The sequence below is a fragment of the Melanostigma gelatinosum genome, assembly GCF_949748355.1.
Source record: "Melanostigma gelatinosum genome assembly, chromosome: 2".
Taxonomy (NCBI): Eukaryota; Metazoa; Chordata; class Actinopteri; order Perciformes; family Zoarcidae; genus Melanostigma; species Melanostigma gelatinosum.
In genome coordinates this window covers 23,152,189-23,175,070 of record NC_136635.1, presented here as the reverse complement: position 1 = coordinate 23,175,070, position 22,882 = coordinate 23,152,189, and the positions used below count along the sequence as shown (strand labels likewise).

At 41.5% G+C, this 22,882-nt stretch overlaps 1 protein-coding gene across 1 annotated transcript; it reads right to left on the bottom strand.

Moving 5' to 3' along the window:
• Nucleotides 1-282: 282 nt before the first annotated feature.
• nadsyn1 (NAD synthetase 1) lies at nt 283-17,847 on the bottom strand. Its single transcript, XM_079288433.1, has 22 exons — nt 17,582-17,847; nt 14,024-14,084; nt 13,742-13,858; nt 13,457-13,510; nt 13,242-13,331; nt 12,499-12,550; nt 12,282-12,370; nt 12,035-12,152; nt 10,992-11,123; nt 10,317-10,388; nt 9,137-9,261; nt 8,950-8,998; nt 8,030-8,132; nt 7,150-7,318; nt 6,449-6,584; nt 6,100-6,206; nt 4,863-4,994; nt 4,395-4,464; nt 4,046-4,174; nt 3,316-3,492; nt 2,009-2,153; nt 283-1,875 (listed from the first exon to the last, which is right to left on the bottom strand). Exons 1-22 carry the CDS (start codon nt 17,664-17,666, stop codon nt 1,856-1,858), a joined length of 2,232 nt encoding a protein of 743 aa, XP_079144559.1. The 5' UTR covers nt 17,667-17,847; the 3' UTR covers nt 283-1,855.
• Between the last annotated feature and the right edge of the window lie 5,035 nt (nt 17,848-22,882).

The following is a 22,882-nucleotide window of genomic DNA, read 5'->3' as shown; positions in this document are numbered from 1 at the left end:
AGTGACTTCAGTTTATTCAGTATGGAGCTGCAGTCCCAACAGTATCTCCTGGCAGACAGAAGTGCTGTGGGTGGGGAAAAAATGACAACTTTATGAAAAGAAAGATGAATCATGTTAATTAGGCCCCAACCTCAGGTGTCGCATGCTCTGTCAGCTGACAACTAATTAAACCAGCAGGGTTTTTTTTCTGCCGCTGTCCCCAATACATCGTCAAACTAGAAGAATTTATTTTGTCATTAAACATTAAACAAACAACACCTTAAAACTAATTTGTATTTTGGAGTCACTTTATTTCCAGAAAACACACAACCCCTCCCATACAGTGTCTCACCAACGACATTAAACTCCAAATACAAGCCTGTAATCCAATAACCTCAGTGTCCCAGACATTGGAGGAAAATGTCTTTCACGGTCTTAATCTAATCTGTCATAGTTTAGTAGCAAATGAGCACCATTAACCCTTACTGAAGAATGTCCCAGGAATAAACCTTCCACCTGACATTGGAACCAGAGGTTGAGTGAGAGGGCATGTGAACCAGCATCTTAGAATTTGTGTTTCCTTAGTTATTCGCCTGAACCCCAGAAAAAGCCACTGGACATTCCCATGTACAGCATTTTAGGGTGAGCGTGGGCAGACTGTGCGTTGTGAATATGTCAGTGATTCAGAGGCCCACACATAGCACATACTACAACCCAATACTACAACAAATTTGCATCCCCATGGGACCTTAAACAATAGGCCCAAGTCATTTTTAATACCATATCCACATGCTTATGTACCGGTAAATTGAAATAGATTTAAGAAGGGATTTCTTTCAGGGTCAGTGTGGACAGGAGGAGTGATTACAGTGACCAGCAATCCTTAAATTTACAAATCGACATGAGAGTATTGTGATAAGATACACTTGACACAATGTGAGCCTATCTTTAAACTCAAAATGAACGAAAATAAATAAGAAATATTGAATCTTCTGCCATTTTCTAAATCTTCGAAGATTTCTTAAAATGCTTTTAAAGTCACACTCGTGGCATGGCTCTGAGTATGGCAATGTTGGTTGGTCCATCCAACAGTTGTGGAGATATTTCAGTCTGGACCAAAGTGGTGGTAAGACTTAGATATCTCAAAAACTATTGGATGGATTGCCTTGGGATTTTTGTAAAGACATTCATGGTTCCCAGAGGATGAATCCCAAATATTTTGTCATTTCCTTGACTTTTCATCTACGGCCACCGTGAGGTTGACAACTGCGTCTTTGACTGAACCATCCCAACAACTATTGGATGAATTGCCTTTGGGAGTTCGTACAGACATTCATGGTGCCCAGAAGATGTAGCAATATTCATCCAGCGCCATCATCAGGTATGAACTTAATAAATGTGTCCAATACGTTGACTTCGGACCAAATAACTGCAAAACTACTAACATTCAGTGCTAATTAGTAAATGCTAGCATGCTAACCTGATGTAACCTGATTAGGCTTCCAAATAGTAATGAATAATATTAATTTTTTTAGTTGGTACTAATCACATGCAATGTAAAGAGAGGTGGAGGAGCCATTACTTCTTACGCTGTGATTAAACATTTTGCATATTTTGCAATATTTTCATGCTGCTGAGCAACATTTGGGAATGATAGCCCTTGGAACATTTATGACACTGAGGTAGAACAAAGTCCCTGAAAAATGTTTTTTTTTTTTCTCCTGCTTGACCCTGTGCTTGCCAACACAGTTCAAATTATTTGGCTTCACTGAAAGTGGCACATAAATCACCACATAATCGATCCTTTTGATCCGTCACAGATGTGATGGATTTTCTCAGGACACTGAAGACCTTAGGTTCTTATTGCTTTGGGGTGTTATCTGCCATCTGGGACACCTGTGGGGAAAGGAGGGTAACCATCAGTGTGAGGGACCGAGCTGGCTGGCATGAGTAATCACAGGTGGGTTTTTCCAAAAAATGGTGTATAACACAATATAGTGTTCTCTTGACTAGTAACCACAATCCTCACCAGAATGTGGCAGACACTTAGTACTTTCCAATTGGCCACTTCCTGCATTTAAAGGTTCCGTTTTAGGGGGCGCATCCTTTATTCCAGCCGGCCAGGAAGTCCCTCCAGCAGCAGCAACCAGCAACGGAACCCTCAGCAGTGGTATCTAAAAATATAATTTTTCAAATATTTAGAAAAGGCAAACATACTGTATGCCAAGACAAGGTAAAGTGTGACGGTAAAGAAATTAGCTAAATGTGTGCACTAGAAATAGAATCGAATAAACTGAGTATGGTGTATCAAACAAAAGCCATGTGCCATCATTTAGTTTGTTAATGTGTGTGTTAGTGATGTATCGTAGTTGAAAAACATGTTTGGTAGATGAACATTAATGCTTCTAGTCGTTGATCACTGATAATGCTGCATTGTAAACAATAAATACGCATTGAAATCCACAGGAGGAGAGCTAGTAACGTTGGCAGCATAGGAGCTAAGAGCTAACATACGGAGGTTTCATTGAGTTACATTATGATGCATTCATGCTCTATTCAGTAAACATTTGTATTGGAGCGAAGGTAAATTATGACGTTATGACGTGTTCTTATAAAATGTAGCTTATGGCAAGAAAATTGAATAAATCCAGTTGTTTGAAGATGTTTTCACAGCAACATAAAATGTATGCTACAGAGGTCTAACTTGCTAACCGTTGCTCTAAGCAGCTTGTAATACATCATTAAAACTACTACTAAAGTACGATTTTTTTTATCAATCAAAATGCCATCTTCTATTTTTGAATTGTGTCTTTTATGCAAATAACCACTACAGATAACAGTTACAAAGAAAAATAATAAGATTTAGAATTTTTGAAGGTTTCAACACCGTCTTCGGGACGGTTGTAATTATTCTTTGGGACGGTGGTGAAAAATAAGTCTGGAGCCTTGTATACCAGCCGCTGGAAAAAAAAACTGACCTGTATAGCACGATCGGAAATTGGTATCTGCGATAAAGAAATAAACAAAAAACGTGATTGGGCAATCTCTAAAAGTTAGATTTGTTCTCTTTCGTTTTTTCTGATCTGATTCGTGACTCAAAACTATGATACGATCCCAACTGTGAGTTTTGTGATCCTACTTTTACTACTATGATGAACTACTAAGTGTTAACTATAGATAACTATAGTGTGTGCAGGAGGTACAGCCATCACACTCGAAAAAAGTCCAGCTCTACCAAATACTATAGTAGTTCCTTCCTGTATTGCGACTTCTCCGTCTTCCCCCACCATTCAAACGGAGAATGAGGTGGCAGGGACGTTCCTGCCTTACTGCTACCTGGTTGTCGATGCACCTGAACTGCCAGGTCCAGCGTGTGTTGTAGAGGAAAGGTCGGAGGTCAAAGCGGTTGTCGTCGGGGCTGTAGTTCTCGGCGTGGTAGGACGGCGTCACCGTGGTCATCTTGTGGCGGTTCACCGAGTACTTCCGGAAGAAGTGCTTCACCTTCTGTGCCACCTGGAAAAAGACAACGACCCGCTGTTGTTTCTAGGTAAAAGTCTTAGACAGCCACTAAATGCACAATATTCACTATCAGTGTTCAAAAGACACATTTTGAAATGGGGGTATGAATGCCATTATTGCAGAATATTTGAATAACAGAGTAATGTTTCGTACACTTAACATATCTTAATAAATGTGGGCCAAACACTTAAAATTAGTTGTACCTGTCTACTATCACATTATCGTATCGTATTGTTTTATCGGATTCTATTCCAGTAGAAATAATTTAATTTATGATTATTCTTGATACAAGCTAAGAATTGCATTTATAGAAAATAATTGCAATTTAAATTGTTATCACAATATTGGTCAAGAAAAGTCGCAACTAGATATTTTCCTGTCTAATGCCATAAAAGATTTGTTGAAAATCCTGCTTCCACTCAAAGTGTCTGCTCTGCAATTTTCTATGGTTTATTTATTTATTTTTAAGTATTCCTCGAGTTGAGGATTACACTCTCCGGCAGACTAGCATAAAACACAGTTATACACTGCAGAGAAGATAACTGACCTCTGCGGGTGAGAGCGCGTCCCTCCATATGTGAATGAGTTTACAGAACATACTGAAGGGGCCGCACTTGGAGATCTTCCTCAGCCGTCCGATCACGGATAACTCAGAGTAGGTCATCCCCATGTCTGCCTGAGGAGGGAGGCATGAGGTGGTTCGTGAAAGATGGATGAAGGTAGGAAAAGGATGATGACAAATAAAGCATTTTGAAACAAATACTGTTGTTGGGCCCCGTCGAACTGACCAGAGATGTACAAAGAGAAAGAAGCTGACGGGGAGAGCTAGCGATGAAGTTAGCGCAAGGATGCACGTGGGACGAAACCCATTTTCGAACACCGACTTCTTTTCTTACCTCGTCTGTTTGTGAGACCTGCCCGTCTGTCAGCGGCTCCAGCTCAGCTGTGGGCGGAGCCGACAGGATGCTGCAGAGGAAACCAAAACCACACGAGATGCTCCGTTTGTGGCTTGCAGAATATGAAGTTTGCGTGAAACAATGACTGGTGCATGAAACCTAAGCCGACCCATACCTATATCTATCTTTATATGTATATAGAAATGTTTAAATGTGCTGTAGGATGTGTAAGACCATTAACGCATTATCTCATGCTGGTGGTGCTGGTGGGTTTGGCTCATTTCCCATAAATACTGGAGCTACTTTCACTTCTACCTCTGAAGGTTTTGTGTTTGGTGAAGAGGGTAATATACTGGAGCGGATTCCTGCTTCCGCCTTTTACTCCTTCCATCCTTGTTCTGAATACTAACAGGTACGTTACCCAGCAGTTCAATCTCCCCAAAATGTCTGTCAGTCAGCTGACCTCACCCTCTCAGAGCGGGGAGCTGGAACTGCTCGACACAGTAGAGCAGGAAGCTTTTCAGGTCCGTCTTGCTGATGCCTCCTATGGGGTTGATGTCGGCACTGGAGCAGTCGTACTTTGTGAAATACCCTGTCAGACTGAGCAGGAAAGGTTGTTGTTAGGCGGTAATTATTCTCCACTCAGAAAGCATTTATCTTTCGGTGGTTGCACCGCTCTCGCTACATTCACGCGTTTTGTTCAGCAAGATAATCGTCACAAATGAACACCACTTTTATGATTTTTGAAGTGTGAATGCAATCTGCAGAAGTAAAAAGCGAACGTTACGTCAGTGAACGAACTACACCACGGTTGCATGTGCGCGACAACGCTGTGGTAACAGCCTGTCAATCACAATGTACCCTGCTTTATGGTCCGTTTACTCTAAATGAACATTATGCTGGATTGAAGAATACTTTAAACTAGCGATTGAGACCATAAACTGATGTTTACTGATGGAATAACTAAAGTGAGAAGTGGAGTCATTTTCCCATAGACTTCCACACAATCAGACTTATTTTTGGAACCAGAGGAGTCGCCCCCTGATGGTCAGTAGAGAGAATGCAGGTTTTTAATTAAGCACTTACACATTGACTTCACATTTCAGAATTGGTGGGATTAAGGACAGGTGAAAACTAGAATTACCGCCTCTGCCAAACAGTCGTGTTGCAGTTCACATCCATGTCTGTCCAAAGTGTCATCAGACACTTCATTATCCGTCTGTCCCACGCACTCGCCTTAAGACCCGCGGTGACCGAGCTTTTGAGGCAGTATCGCCATGGCTGTGGAATGCTCTGCGTGCACCCCTACGTTTTGCTAATTCCGTGAATTTGTTTAAAAATCAGCTCAAGACATACCTGTTTAGACGGGCGTTTGGGTAAAACTCATGCTCTGGGCCTGGTTTTAAGCGATGTTTTAATTGTGTACTTTCTGTTTATTGTGCCTTCTTAAATACATTTCATGTTTTACATTTTGTTCTTAAATTATTGGCCCTTGTATGGTCACATTGTGTTATTTATGTATGAAATTCTGCTCCTGTTAAGACACTTTGTGACTTCTGTCTGTGAAAAGCGCTTTATAAATAAATCGTACTTACTTACCGATTGAGGTATATCTATTTTACCTATGAAACAACTTAGAATATATTTAAAAGGAAATTTCACATATATCTCTGTGGTCAGGGACTAGCCCCAGTAATACCGGTACCTCTCATCTACGTTGGCTGAGCCCAGCACCAGCAATCCACCTGGCTTCCCCCGGGCCCACAGACTTAGCTGGGCAAACAGGTAGGCCAGGACCATCCTGACTCGAGCCTGGGAAAACACACACACACACACACACTGAATACAAAACTCTCTGCGGCACTGATTGAAACTACAAAACGGTCACAGTTGTGTTACTGAAACGTAAGTGTGAAGAAGACTGTGGTCAGAATATGTTAATGACAGACAATGAGAGACAAAAAAGACAGAAAGAAGGAGGAGTGGCAAAGACATTGTCGTGACGCTAAAAGCATCATGATGACCCAAAGTGTGAGTGTGACTGAGTGTCGTACCTGTACATTCTGCAGAGCCAGGTTTTCTCTGTGGCTTCCTCCGTTGGCTCGAAACTGAGGCCACCTTCCAGTAACCACTGAGAATATACCCAGAATGCCTTTCACTGCCAAATCTATGTTAATATTCATGTGTGTGCTGCAGACAAAGAAATGAATAACAGAGGATGAAAAGATATTTCAATGCAGCTCAAAGGACAATAATTCCAAAGAAAATAACAGACTACAGATGAAACATAAATACAAATAGATTTTTTTAAATTATTGAATCAATTGAATTTAAAATAAATAACATTAACACTGTTATGGCCTATATTCAGTTTATTTTGCCACAGAACTACAGGGTCATTGCTCTACCCTACTTTATAATAATTTTCTCATATGTAATATATTAGCTCACATAATTCTTATTCCACTGTATGCTACTGTATTCTCGGTTCTCTCGCATTCATAAATATTTAACTTTTAACAAAACATTTATGCCACATACTATTTGCAAATATTGATCATATTAAATACAAAAATATTCACTTTATGATTGTGATAATAGTGTCCGTTTATCACAATCTGGCATCAAGACTGTGGTTGTGTTATTATTAGCCAGTATTTGCGTCACTTATTTCCATTCTTTATGTGCTGCATTGTACTGTTGTTTCACTTGATTCTCACACAAACAAAAGCCCTTCAGGTTGAACCCCGCCTACCTGCCGATCTGATTGGCCAGGCCTTTGGCCCTGCTGCATGTGTCCTCTGAGGAGTTTTCGCTGGCCATGTAGCAGGTGGTGAAGATGTGACCACACAGCTCCCTCGGATGCTCAGGACGGTAGGAGTCATCCCCTACCACTCTGCGTACATCCTCCAGTACCTGGCTGTCTGATAGACAAGGAGAGAGAGAAAGAAGAGGAGGGGGAGGGGACAAGAAAAGATGACTTTTTTTTATATATTTTATTTATTTTGTGAGAGTGAAAAGAGACAGGACAGACGGGAAAGTGAGGCGGTTGGCATGCAACTAAGATCCAAGGCTGGATTCTCAGGCTTATAAAAGCATCGTTCAACTAACCCTCTTACACTAATACTGCATCTTTTCCGTGCAGATTTCCAATGTATCATACTATATAACGTTTTTCATTGCCAACAAATCTCATGAAAAGATCAGACCAGTAAGTCTAATAAGTCGCTCAACACTTTCTTACTTCCCAACCCTGTCTGTGGCTCTCAACACAAAGCCCAGACCTCACAAATATAGTGTTTCATTTTTTAAATTCCGAAAACGGTGACTCACTGTAGCTTCTAACAGACGTTACTCAAGCAGGATGAAATGTGTGTGTGTTCATGGCAGTGAAGCAACAGTATGGCTCAGTGATGTGTTTTTTAAAGCGGAGCTCTATGGCTCAAAGGAAGAAGACATATCGGGCTTTGATGCACGCATTCACTGCTGGATTTGGTCTCAACTTTTGTTGAGAATATGGAAAATATAGAAAATGACCACCTTATGCCTTAACAAGAGCATGTGTCAAGAGTCACATTGAGAGAACGAGTGCGTTTACAATAATCTGAAATGAAAGCAAACAGGATAGTACTCACTGCCGTCCTCTATAGCCTGGCAGAGCAGCACGCACATCGAGTGGACAATGCAGGCGGTGGAGGAGCTGTCGACACCTCCACTCAGAGGCAACAGGAAACCAGCCTGGGACACAAGTCAAAATCAAATAGCTTCTTCATTTTAGTTTTTTCGACGCTTCGCTAACGTCCGCCTATATTTAACGCAGATTGGCCAATCACAGCTTAGCATCAGCCGGCTCTGATCAGGGTCCTACAACTACCCGGCTCTGATGCATAGACTCTCATGCAATCGTTTCAGATGTTCTTAATTTTCAGATCGGTTTTGTGGATTTGGAGCTGGTCATGGTTAAATGTTGTGTAGTGGGAAGGAGCTGTACGTTTCAAAAACGTTCTGTTTCTACGTAAAAACTTGTGTCGCTATCATTAGCCGAATATGTTTGCATATCATTAACTAGTGTTAGCACCTCTATGCTACGCTAGCTACTGAAGGTACACTGAACATACATTCATATACACATGCTGCTTTTGCTTTTTAATGACAGTGATTAATGTCCACCCGGCTTTACAGGAACAGTGTTCCTTCATTTCTTCTGTCACGATCTCCAGGTGATGTGGTGGTTCACTTTTACACCGTCATCTGTAGCTTTAGCTTCTATCTTTATCACTGCTGAATCAGTTTGACATCCTGGATATATTCTTCAGACACATATTGTAGACACTCCTTTCTGCTTCTCTATGAAATTACTTTTATGTTTTGTCCAAAAATTTGATCGTATTCATTTATTTAGGAATCGAAGTTTGTGACAGTGTGGGCTCCATGGTAGCTCTGACAACTTGACAGAGTAGCATCAGGGGGCGGGGCTTAGTGAAGGGTCAACTGAGACACACGACACACTGTGCAGCAGCATTTTTTCAGCGTGTGTGTGTGTGTTCCTCCTCACCTGTCCACTTCTCCTCAGGTAGTCCCACAGCCAGCAGGCTGGCCCTAGACTGAACAACACAGGTGGCAAATGCTGTTGTGATTTCTGCACTGGGTTTCTTCAACTGGCCCTTTTTAGAAGCCTATAAATAGTTTTCTGCTTCGAAAAAATACATATTTTGCACCAAAGTAAATGTATGCATTTGTACCTGATCTCTTCCTCTGGTGAATGGAAGTGCAATGTTATTGGTTGGTGGGTAGGGAGGTAGATATCGTCCCCATTGGATAAAGAAAAGTCAACTTTGACCCTGTGGCACGGTTTGGGTTTAATGTCCTACAACAGAGAAGTGTGAGACTGAGAGGAAATGGCAAGACAAAGCGACACATAGTGAAACACACACGAGCATCAAACAGTGATCAGGAAATGGAGACAGGTTTATAAGCCATAGTTCACTTGTAACCTAGCTATGTGTGACTGTCTAACTAAACCAACTAAAGATGCTAGAAAGTAAAGAGAATTCAAATTGAATATGATTTGTATCACAAAATCCATGCGATTAATCGCGATTAAAAATTGTAATCGTTGCCCGGCAGTAATTTTTACACATTAAAATGAACAATATGTCACATAGGTGATTATGGGGCCACTGAATAAATACAGTACAACAATAATGTACTTAAACTTAAATAATTATCTTTGTACTTTAATAAAGGTTATTGTTCAGATTTAGTTACTTAAAGACTAACACTGGTATTTTTCTACCTGGACCCTAATTTCCCACGTTGTTGTGTCTAAGTGACTAAAAACTTGTGTCCAGTATTGAAGGAGAACGCTGCAGACGGCTGATGCTAAAAGTCTCTGGGGGCAACTCCTCACCGTCAGTATACGTTTTACAATGTAGCGTTATAGCCTAACGTTAGCCTTTTACCTTTATTGCGATTATCTTGCTAAACAAAACATGTAAGTATCATAAACATTTGTTTGCCACTGAGCCTACTTTCTGCAATAATCCAAAATCCAATTGAAAAATCCCACTGGCTTTTTGTGGAGGGAACCAGGCGATTCTAACTTCCTGGTTGGCACAAAAAAATACGTCACCCCTTCATCACTCTATAGCAAGTATAATGTTTGATATGTTCACTATCTTAGTTTAGCATGCTGACATTTGCTGATCATAAATGCAAAGTACAGCTAAGGCTGATGGGAATATCAGTAGTTTTGCATTAAAAAAAAAGTGCTGGACACATTGAAATTTCCACCTGATAGAACCTGGTAATAAGTGCTAGAAGTGATGGAAGGCAATAGTGAATAAAAGCAAAACAAAAATCAATAAGCCATGATTCGTCAACTTTGGACATCACAAAGGCTGGAGGGAGGTGCTGTCTCACCATGTTCGGCTGGCATATTTCCCCTCGGTAGCTACGCACATCCTCAAGGTCAAGAGTGGCTGTAATCACCTCCTACAACACACACACACACACGATTACCTAGGACAGTTTACATTGACTTACATTCATTTTCTGGAGACAAACCATCACTGCTACGAGCCTATTCCTAACCCTTACCTGAATTTAACCATAACCTAAAACTAACCTTACACCAACATTACATCAAGTCTTCACACTAAAATTGAATGATTTACGTTTATTGTTATGCACCAATCACAAAGCAAAATTCCTTGTATGTGTTTGTATGTACTTGGCAATAAACCGTTTCTGATTCTGAGAACATGCATCTTGTCCCAATAAGTCAGGCCAGTCCCCACAATTTGACTGTGTAAACAGATGTATGTCCCCAAAATACAGGTAAAACAGGTAAAACACACACACACACACACACAAAGATCATTCTGCGACAAAGGAATGCTGTCTGCTATCTAACTGTATGACCTGTTCTGCAACATTTACCCAACAGACCCGTACACACAGGACACACCAAACCCATTATTTTGCCCACACCTACAATAATGTCACTCCACACCGGTCGTTTTATGATTTCCGACTACATAAAGACTTATTCGCAGGTATGTATTGAGCCTGGTCTGGTTCTTTTCATGTCCATACCACATCATTAAGCGAGAACTCCGCTCCCAGTGCCACGATGTCTCCGTTGATGGCCACCATGGCACAACCATCATAGTAGACACGGTCTCCATCACAGCCCCTCTGGTTGGCGTAAAGGTAGATTCCGCCACTCTGGAACAACACCAGACACACACACACACACACTGGAACAACGACTGAATAAAGTACTGATTTTAGTCAAACCATTGCATTGTGCTAAGAACACAGGATATTACGGATGCACTATGTCCTGTATTAGTAGTGCAGCACTGCCCTCTGGTGATCTCTGTTTTGCATTGTCTGTGTAAGTACAACAATCATCAAGTCTATGGTAAGTTGCTGGTCGAGCTACATGATTGCAGGAATGTGTCTCATTTTTCTCTGACCAATACTGCAATTGGGATATTTTTTCAATATCTGTGGCATCTCAAGATGGGGCCGCAGATGGCTGCCTCAGTGTGCTGGTGCGCATTGTTTTGTGGTGTTGGTGCGCATACTCTTGCGTAACTACATATGTTTCTACCAAGCATAGTCACAAAGTTCCCCTGTTTTTACGTGCATAAACAAGCAAATGTTTGTAGATTCTACGGATGCACCGATACAGATATCGGGCCGATACTGACTCAAATATCTTGATCAGGTATCGGTGACAATGGGGCCGATCGATTAAATTAAAATGTATATACCATATAAATGACTCGGCTGTTTACACAGAGCAGAGAGGAAAGAACAAGAGAGGTTGTAAAAATGTTAATAGGTCAATATGTGTAGCACGAGGAGACCCCCTTTTTTTCCAATATTGGTAACACATGTGGGAAATGTTATATAGATTAAATTTTTGTTCCAACTTTTGAGAAATAAAAGTTTTTTCGAACACTTTTCCAACTTTACTAATTATAACGATGATATACTGTGCAAAAAACATTTTTGAGTTCCACTTACTGGTGATTTTGCCGAAAAAAAAACGAGGCCTCAGTGAGTAAAATGTGGCAGAAGCATAAACTGCCTTGAAACTGCTTGGGGTTCAGAGGGTTAAAGTGTACCTTGGTGGTGGCTGACTTGATCAGGTTGACTCTTTGGTTAGCTTTGCGGAGCACGTGGTGGCTGGCAGACGCATTTGTAAAGATTTCAACCCCATCCAGACCCATCTGAATATGGGGGCTGACGAAAAGAGACCAAAAAAAAAAAGGTTCTGTCATCGGGAGGTTTGGATTGTTTCAGTCAGAACACAGAAAACGACAACACCCCATGCAATGCACCTTTACACAATCCTCTGTTGCTGTGCTGTACCTTCTGGGGTGCCAGAGCTCTTGGCATGACTCAGTGCCAATGCAGGTGTCCTTCGTGGACAGCACACAGTCACCGAATGGGACTGTATCCTGATGGTCACAAAGAAACATGGGAATAAAAAACACTGACCATCTCTTCGCTAATGTTGCCAGTGGTGGAAAAAAGGCTAAGTCTTAGTCTCAAAATACAGATAATAGTTTTTTTTTGTTTTTTTTACCTGCCCAGTTACCTCCTGGATCATTCGGGGTAGAAAATACTCCTCCACCTGCCTTAATGAAACAAGCAAAAAGACAAGTACTTTCAATACCACCCCAGTTGCTTTCAAAAGGTGAAGCAAAATTCCATCATTGTTTTAGGTCTTAGTTCAAACACCACACTCATGGGGGAACTGTTAGCCTCGCTTCTACAAAAGTGAAAAAAATACACCTTTCAAACAGCTCATATCTAAATGCATCTTATATATTCAACTGCCAATAAAGAAAATGGGGCATTGTGGTTTCAGTGCCAGTTAGCACGAGACTAACCTGTCCGAACGGGGGTTTGAACAGGTTTGGTTACTGTTCCAGCTCTGGTCGGTCTGGTGACTAGCACGGTCGTTAACAAGCTCCATCACAAGACAGCTTTGGAGTTGTATGAAAGCGTTCGGGTTAGCTTCCGGTCTTCGTGCTAAGCTGACCTTAAAGCTATTGTGTCTCTCTGTACTGGACAACATTATAAGTAAGCATATTTTTTAAAAGGCCACTTCCATATGTTTTACACATCACAAACAGCTTACTCATCATGTGGAGCACTACTCAAGTTTGACCAGATTGTGCTACTAAGAAGGGATTTTTGCTGGAATTAGCATTCTGTGAATAGATACTCCAGGGTATCCGGAGGTCACAAAGGGCTGCAGAGAAGCAGACTCTTACACTTCCCACAGGTCCACAACGTGTCGCGTGTCAATGAGTGATGACTGACCTTAACTGCTTCCAAGGTGAGAACCAGCGCAATTCTCCGTAGACCCCGTAATTGGCCATGAGCATTTTAGGTCTGATCAGCAGTATTTTTCTACAGGATGAAGGACAAATGCTCAGTGATAAAACACATGTGTCCAGTCAAGTTACATAAATGCATAAAATGCAGGGAAAAAAAACACAAGTCATTTATGAGAGTGGACTGGTGCGCTGACGTACCTGTTGAGGAAAAGGACCCGACAGTTGTAGCGCACACTATGATGCATGATGGGCCTGAGGGGAACAGGATGTTCCAAGGTTACATTTTTCTAAAGTAAATATAAACTCTCACGACAAACTGTCAGTTTAAATTCTAATGTGTGGACTGCAAATGAAGCGCGTAGTACTGTACTGGCGTGCTGTAAGGAAGCGTGTCCAATGTTCTTGACTTTTTTGCAATTTAAAGTGATTAAAAACTTGAAACATTTAAAGTATAGAGTCTGCCCGTTTGATGGCGATACCCACATCCCCACATCACAGATGATGTCCTGGGTGACAGGAGACTCTAGAAGCTTCCTCAGGACCTCAAAGCTGTGGAGCAACGTGTCTGACTCATAGAAGTGGTCAGCGCAGCCATAGCCGCTGTAAAGTGAACAAGAAAAGTCAAAGTCAAACTCTGGCAGCATTAGTATCGAATAACAAGTCTGCGCTACAAGGAGCTAGTCCACTTGGATCATACTGTGACATTTCAATGTGTGAATACACTCATGTCAGTGTGAAACGTAATGAAGCTTTTGCCCATCATACCATATCTCCAGCTCTGAGCCCAGTCTGTATTTGGCTCCGTGAGCTTTAGCAATCTCAATACCTGCAGAGAAACACACAGACAGGCAACAGGCAGGATTATTTGTATTTTGGCAAAAAAAAAATACTGTTGGTTTTGTGTGCATTGACCCCCGTGGCAGAAGAAGATTGCTGTTGGGTTCCATTTGGGCCAAAACTATGACATGCTCACCGTCCACGTTGACTGAACATGTGACAAAAATGTGTCTCTCTCTACAAAACTTTGAACTGTACTTCAGCTGTGAGAAAACTATTTAAGTCAATCTGATTGTCTAAGTCGATTGCTCAACTAACAAAACATGTGTCTGTGTCTATTCAACTTCAATCAGTATTTCTAACAGTTAGTGGCACTCCCTGTCATCATGATGGATCGTCCTCCCTGTTGTTTTAATGTCATGATGTGTCGTCTGACTGTTGTTTTAATGTCGTTATGATGTGTCGTCTGACTGTCGTTATGATGTCGTCTGACTGTCGTTATGATGTGTCGTCTGACTGTCGTTATGATGTGTCGTCTGTCGCTTTAATGTCGCTATGATGTGTCGTCTGACTGTTGTTTTAATGTTCTGATGTGTCGTCTGACTGTTGTTTTAATGTCGTTATGATGTGTCGTCTGACTGTTGTTTTAATGTCGTCTGACTGTTATGTGTCGTCTGACTGTCGTTATGTGTCGTCTGACTGTCGTTATGTGTCGTCTGACTGTTGTTATGATGTGTGGTCTGACTGTCGTTATGATGTGTCGTCTGACTGTCGTTATGATGTGTCGTCTGACTGTTGTTATGATGTGTCGTCTGACTGTCGTTATGTGTCGTCTGACTGTTGTTATGTGTCGTCTGACTGTCGTTATGATGTGTCGTCTGACTGTCGTTATGATGTGTCGTCTGACTGTCGTTATGATGTGTCGTCTGACTGTCGTTATGATGTGTCGTCTGACTGTCGTTATGATGTGTCGTCTGACTGTCGTTATGTGTCGTCTGACTGTTGTTATGATGTGTCGTCTGACTGTCGTTATGATGTGTCGTCTGACTGTTGTTATGATGTGTCGTCTGACTGTTGTTATGTCTTGTCAGGTGAGCAATCAACATAGGCATTTGACATAATTTTGGCACAAATGGAACCCCATAGATTTCAGAGGTTTTCAGTGATTTAATATTGCACTTCCACAAAGTTAGGAGACCAGCAAGAGGCCAATTCAAAAAAGGTAATAAATGTGGCAGCAAAGACCGAGATATCTTGACGTTTAATCCCTAGTATGGATGGGTTGAGTTTATGGGTAGATCAACATGAAAAGTTGTTTTTGTGGCTAAAACTGCACAAATCACAAAAGTAACTGGTGGTAATGTTCATTATCTCAAGAGGGAACACTTCTGGTTAGCTCAGAGTGCAGAATTAGCTATTAGCTCTGGTGACAGACCCATGGATTGTATAAAGTGCAAAGTACTGGACCCAGAACCCTGTGAGGGGGGAATGCTTGTTTTAAGGAAAGACGGTTCACACTGTCACTGCATGTTTATGGCTGTTACATGAAATGTGTGAACGGTTTTCAGGCTTTATGATCAATACTTTGAGGATCAGGTTGAGTTTCACTGTGGGACTTGGAGACAGCTGTGTGAATGTATGTCTTTGAATAGGAAACGCATCATTTTGAGAGGAAAGGGTCTATTTACATCAGGGGTGTCCAAACTACGGCCCGCGGGCCAAGCGCGGTCCATTTTTAATTGGCCCGCAGCAACTTCTAAAAATATAATGTAATATGGCCCACACTTGAAACTTGCGCTTGACTGTATTGTACTTCTTAGTTTCACCACTAGGTGGAGATACTGTGTTGAACAAGGCAGCTTCTCCACAAAATAAGAGCAATCAAAGAAACGTTTAGCCCCGGATGATGACACGTCCTACACTGGTGCCGAGCGAGAACAGACAAGCTGTGTGGAGTTATAACAGATAGGGCTCCAGCTATGAAAGGCGAGCGCAAGAGAGCGGAGGTGAGGCTGTTAAAATGCAGCGTATCACCCACCAAGAAGCCCTCTGTGCTCAGACAGTCCAGCGTGGCGATGTGATGAACACGGTTGTGAAAACTGTCAACATAATTCGAGCACGAGGGCACTCTACGCAACTTCAATGTTGCGCACTTCCCCACGCAGTCCGAAGTCAAATGTGCTTTTCCAAAGGCCAACCTTTCTGCTAAAAGGGGGAAATACGTGTCCGTGATAACGTCTCTCATGACAGAACTCAGTCAGTGCTGAGTGGCGGCTGGTCAATAGAGGGCGATAGGGCGCCGCCCCACCTTGAGCCACAACAAATAAAATGAATAATAATAACAATAATAAACTATACAAATTGTCAATATTTGTGTTTTTGAAATATGGAATCACCCAGTAATATGTGTAAAATATGATATCTGCGGTAAATATATGCTTTTCCTGTTATATAAATGCACGTGTGCACGTCTCAGCAGCGCTGGAGAAACTGCCCAAAAGAGCAGTGAAGCAGTTTAGCCAATTGCTGATTAAAGATATAAATGTGTGACATACAATTTAGCCAATCAGCGCCCTCAAATAGATTCAGCTTGGGGCAGAATCGATTCGGGGAGTTGACGATCATTTGGGGTTCTGCCCCAAGCTGCGCGTTCCCGTCCGGACGAGTCTCTACAGGCGGGCGCGAGCTCCAGCGCGAGCACTACTCCTCCAAGACCCGTTTGAGAGGAGAACTTTGAGGAGAAACTGCAGTGCTGATATCAGATCAACCTGACCTCACAATCAGACAGCAGACTAGCAGGAAAGGGAAGCAGCACATGAAGCTACCAGCTGTAAATAAGATGTCCTGACGTGTTTGTCAAAGTGTTATTTTCTGCTTTTTTTCATGTTGGAATAAATGTTAAATATTTAACTGCAAAGTAGCAATACGTGTTTGATACCTTAATTTATTTAGCATTAAATCATACTGGGATGTTTGCTGAAATTGATTGGATGTGGCACAGCCCTACCTAGAACATGTTCCACCAGCTGCCATGGCTTTCAATATGTTTCTTTCATTGAGAGAGACATCGAGCTGTTCTCAACTCCCTTCTATTTGAATAATGAGTCTGTTCGGCTCAACATACGTGAGCAAACATCTCTGTTAAATCTGAACAAAAGCACATTGAGAACCAAATTTGATTGATTTTGCTCACTTTAACACACTAGGGGTGAGGCGATCGGACCTGAGTGGCCCAGCCCTTGGTATATTTTTCTGTATGTGGCCCTCAGTGAAAAAAAGTTTGGACACCCCTGATTTACATGGTCCTGAGTGGCTGACCAATCATACTTGATAAGAAACCTGGACACAGTTTGTCAGGAGCGAAGCTACACCTGTTTATACTCCACATACCTAATATGAGGATTTGCATAACGTCATATGGAGTGTCTGGTGTGTTTGTTGGGAAACCGGTTTTTGCGTTTACATTATTAATCCAAACCAGAAAGCTACAGTTGGCAGAAGTTACACTCTATGACAGCACTGCCCTGCAGTAATAGTCCGACTTACTCTTCAGTATTCTCTCCAGGTTGCCGTCGAAGTCCAAAGCCCACTGATTCAATGAGCAAGTAGCGAGGGTCACTTTCCGTCCCATGTTCTTGGTCGGTAGTTTGCTGCGACAACAGCTGGTGCGTCGCGTGACCAAACCAGGCGGACCACAATGCGAATGATATCGTGAATAAAGTTAAGCGTGCACGTTAAGGTATAGGTGAATACTGTAGCTATATCTAGCTACATTAAGAGTATGTGGAGAGGAGTCGACTTGGTTTGGAGAAATGTACAGCACGCCAGTACAGTACTACGCGTCTTCTTCTTCTGTTATTTTGGGATTTAACTCGCTTCTGAGTACATTACTGCACCCCACAGGATAAAGGAGACATTACTTCAGTCACTTCCTGGCCTGTCTTTGAAATGTTGACGCGGTTGGTTATTCAAACAGTAGAGATGGTAGGGATAACCCTGAATGGCTGCTTCGGTGTTTTGATGCTACAGTCCTGTTGTCTGTTTTTGTGTGCAAAATTCCATATCCTATATATTCCATATCTTATTGTACATTTCAAATATGTTTCTATTTCCTGCACTGTGCTGACTGTTTTTGATAGTTAAATGTTATTTTGATAGTTAAATGTTATTGTTTATTGTTGAATGTTATGCACCTTCCGCCACGACAAATTCCTTGCAGGTGAAAACTTGCTTGGTAATAAACGGTTCTGATTCTGATTCTGATTCTGAACAACATAAGTCGGGCTTCAGGCCATCTGATGAAAGCGTTAGTCTGCGCTAAATGTGCAATGTGCAGCATTCTGTTCCAATGAAATAGGGGTTAACATTTCACCTCGACTAATGGGTCCATACAATGTTGATTTACAGTCATCAGTTATAAACTTACTAAGGGCAGGGCAAGAATACGCAAAATTCGACAAAACTGCTGAAACTCTGAGCGTGTGAAAATAACACTGCTCTGTGTTGTGGGCCAATAGTTTGCATTGGGTTTCTTGTGCCATTAATCAGGGGCAGTGCAGGCAGTGTAGGTCTCGATAGTTTGTCTATGGGATTAAATCAAACAAGAAAACAATTCGTATTTTTGTTTAATTAACCCCGCTGGAAACTAAATTACTTTGCTGGGAGGAGAGCGTGCGGCAACTCAGCATATTTACACAACAACCTGTGTAAAGGCAGCAACACAAAGTTTGCAGATTCTAACTGTGACTGTCTGCTCTTTGCTGTTGAACAGGTACAGTGGAATTATCTAAGCCTTTTCCAGCCAGTTGATGAGAGCTGAGTGACTCAACCAAAAGCAATAAAATTACCAAAAGAACGAGCTAAAAGATGCCAAAACGCTCTGTAGGGCTGAGGGTTGTAATTCTCGGTGGGTCCGTCACTACAAGTAACATCTTTCATTCATTTATTCATTCATTTATTGTAAACTTACCAGCTTTTTTACATACCATATGAACATAGACTAAATATTTTAACTTTATGTCCAATATTTTACATGTGCCAATAGTTAAAAAAACAAAAGAAAAGACAAAGCATCAACAAAGTCACATTCAAAGGATTGACATCACTATGGAGAGCTACCAATAAGTAATGGACTTTATTTTTCTACAAAACATGCACTTGGTGTGGACAGTGTAAATGGGTGGAAACAACATCTTGTCATCCGTTACAAAGCTAAGGAGAGGTCATAGCCATTGGCGAGAGCTGACACAATCAGTGTCATTACACTACAATCACAAACAGTGACTAGAACCGTCTGGTGATGGAGAGAAAAACGGCGGAGTTTCCATCCTTTTCCCAGACATTTTACATCACCTCTGCCACTTACATAACCAGCAGGGTGTTTTACAAAGCAACATTGTCAGTAAAGGTCAGACTTACCTCAATAAATCAGGCTTTTTTTTCATCCAGGAAATTCTGTCTCAAAAAAGAGGTTTGGTTAAAGTGATAACTTTGGTTAAAACTGAAATATCTCAACAAATATCAGATTTGAATTGCCATGGAAGACGTTCATGGTTCCCAGATGATGAATCCTAATGATTTTGGTGATCCTCTGACATTTCATCTACGGCCGAGCAGGTGAAATTTTCACTAATTCTGTAAAATGGCTCAAAATCGACTGGATGGATTGGCACACAATGTGGTACGGATGTTCATAGTTCCCAGGTGATGTATCCTAATGACTACATCCTCTCCAGTGCCACCAGCCAGTGGACATTTGTGGTCAAGAGTAACAAGTCTAACAACTGTTGCAGTGAATTTATGTTCATACTGTTATACATTTGGTCATCCTCTGACTTTTCTCAGCCATCATCATGTCAAAATTCAAATGTGTCCAATACTTTGGTTTAAGACCAGATATCTGCAAAATGAATGAGATTCCAATCAGCCTCGACTGTACTTTCAATTTAGTGCTAATTAGCAAATGTTAGCATGCTAACATGCTAAACTGGAACGGTAAAAACGGAAATCAATACTTGCCAAACATAACGACTGCTATTAGCAATTAGCTCAACGCCACCGTGCTTTTAGTCTTACGCAACAATTCAATTCGATGAAAGGTAATATGTTTGACCCATGGCTGCAGCCTTAGCGAAAGTAGCATTTTCAATTAAAGAAATGAACCAGATACCCAGAAACACTACAATCAAAAGTCCTGGAGACAGACGAGTCCGAAGATATGAAAATTGTACTTTCGCCATATAGGCTATTATGTCACTTGTACAAACCAAGTATTGTAGTATAATTCGACTGAACTTTTCTTCCTAATACTTATGTGCTGCTCTGTTGCTGGGAACATCACCATTTGTCCTTTGTGTTTTCTTCAAGGATGTGACCTGTGCTTGATGTTTCAGGTCAGCTGTTCTCAATCCAGACTCAGTTTGACCCCCATCAGCTCTGAATTGGCTTTATGAAACAGTTTAATCCAGGTTTGGTTTGTTGAGCTCATTCAAGACGGGCTTTTCACAATGAGTTCTGCTTCTCGAAGCCTCCTTTACGAAACACCTTGCTGAAGGATGCTACAGTGTCTTTACAAAACAAACAAACAAACAAACGGCATCATGGCGTGTGATTGTAGTTAATTTAAGGCCAAAAAGATTCATGCTGTGTGAGAGGGGACGGTGCAGTAGACAGGATGGTGAATATGCTTTTGTTCACTCAGGAGCAGATTTATGTGTGAAGCGACATGCCGAAAAAGTGTGGAACCGGTTATCATCTGCTTGTTCAACATTGCAAGGTACAAAATGAGTCTGTAGTTTAAATGAACACATGTTCCAATAATCCCTCATGTCACGCTCTTTCTCTCTCTCTATCGCACACACACTCACACACATTCCATATGAAATAAATAGCAATATATACAAAACGTATACAGTATGTAGGTACACAAAAACACATCTACACACAATACATAACTGACATCATGTAAACCAACAAAAATGCTTAGCCCTGTCATGTACAAATTACGTAAAAAACAAAAGAAACAAACCATGAAATGTAACTTGTACAAGGATTCCAGCATTAATTGAGCTATGTCAGATTTAGACACAATCCAGATACGAGGCATTTCCCAATGGCGTCGTGAAGGTGCTCGGTGTGTTCCTTGACGTCACATTGCTGTGGTTAAATCTCCACTGTCATATTAACAGTCTTGAACCCTTAGGACAAAATCAAAAGGCAGCAATTAAAGGATATCTCCCATATGAGCCCACAGTTGAGAAAAACATGATCTGACCTTTCTTGTTTTCCGGCGGCACATCCTTCTAATCATCACCCACAGCCTGATATTTGCAATTGGTCATTACTATATGGACTACAAACAGAAACCAGAAGGCGTCCGACACCAAAACGCTGTCCCGTTGTCTACAGATTCTGCATACGAATGTATTTATAGAGATTACATGATTCCAGTTGCTCTGTGTGTCCAATAATGAAGTGGTTGGGTTTACATTGGAGTTAGTTGAAAGCCCCGTGCGTCCCATACAGATGCTAACGGTTGCATCGGCGCATCGATATCAGATGCCGAGGGGCACTGACCAAGAGCTGGGATTTGACAAGTTGGGAGTGAGACTGGGTTGAATTATGATACACTTCGTCCAATTGACAACAGTGTTGATCAATACTGCATTTATAGAAAGACTTTGACCTTCTAAGATGCTAATGATACAATGCTCCCTTTTGGAAGAGGGCGTTATTGAAGGAAAGTTATGGTTTCCTACAATTTGTTACTTTCATAATTTCAGGAACTTTTCAAATTGTATAATTATAGCCAGATTATCTTACCACATGGAGGTAACACTTAAAGCAAGGCCACCTGAATTCTTGCTGATACTTCCTGATTCAACAGGAAAGATGTGTCTACAACTATTGCAGAGTTCGGCTTGGACCAAAACCCAGCTCTGTCTTTCACACCTGACCTATAAGGCTCTGCCCACTAGGCAATGTGTCTTACAACACATGACACACATGAAAGCAGAAAACTGTAACAATCAGAGAGAGAGAGAGATAATAAAAAATATTATAATACAGTAATAAATGATACCGTCTGTCCCCCAGACTAGATTGACTGAGTAGAAGCAACAAAAAGGTTAGAAATAGGCCATGTATACGAAGTTGAAGAAACTTTTACGGCACCAACTACCCGACTGCTTTTACACCGTTATAATATCAGAATTTCTCTTCCATAGTTTGATTTTCCCTGTTGTCACATCATAGGGCTTTTGCGTGGTCCAAGTGCTTCTTGGTGATCCAAAGTTCTTCTGTGGTCGGTCCAAGTGCCCTTCAGGTTGGCCCAAATATTCTTGTCATATGCGAAATCTTCGCTCTGGTGTGACCGTAGGGCAGAAATGAACCCTAAACCCAATGGAAGAATAGATGCCCTTTCATGATTACCACCCCTGCCCTTCTGAGAAAGTCTGTGAATGCCAATGTTTGAACAAGTTTTCTCTCCTGTGTTTCAGTAGGGAGATTCCAATTCAGTGTTCAGAGTTTTGTCGCTCTAGTAAGGGTCATATATGTAAAGATACTGACGTTCAGTTATTGGCAGGTTCAATGCAAATGAATCATCAGTATGGGCTATCTGTTGACCTCGACACTGTAAGTCCCTCTTCCCCTTCTAACCCTAACCTAAGAAAATAACAGGGTTGTGCAAATATAGCTCAATAGAAGCATGTGGCTGCTAGGTGGTGTGATACTTCCCACAACAAGTCTGAAGCTCTAATGGTGTGTTCACACCAAATGCGAAGCGAAATACATACAAAGTCAATGCAAAGAGGCGAACGGATGCAAATTTGTGCCAGGCGACGCAAA

Excerpts from the sequence above, each read along its gene's own strand:
- nadsyn1 (XM_079288433.1), bottom strand. The coding sequence starts at position 17,666 with ATGGGACGGAAAGTGACCCTCGCTACTTGCTCATTGAATCAGTGGGCT. Across the intron at positions 9,262-10,316 it reads AAATATGCCAGCCGAACATG|GACATTAAACCCAAACCGTG; the intron begins GTGAGACAGCAC and ends TCTCTGTTGTAG. Across the intron at positions 1,876-2,008 it reads TAAGTGTCTGCCACATTCTG|GTGTCCCAGATGGCAGATAA; the intron begins GTGAGGATTGTG and ends CTTTCCCCACAG.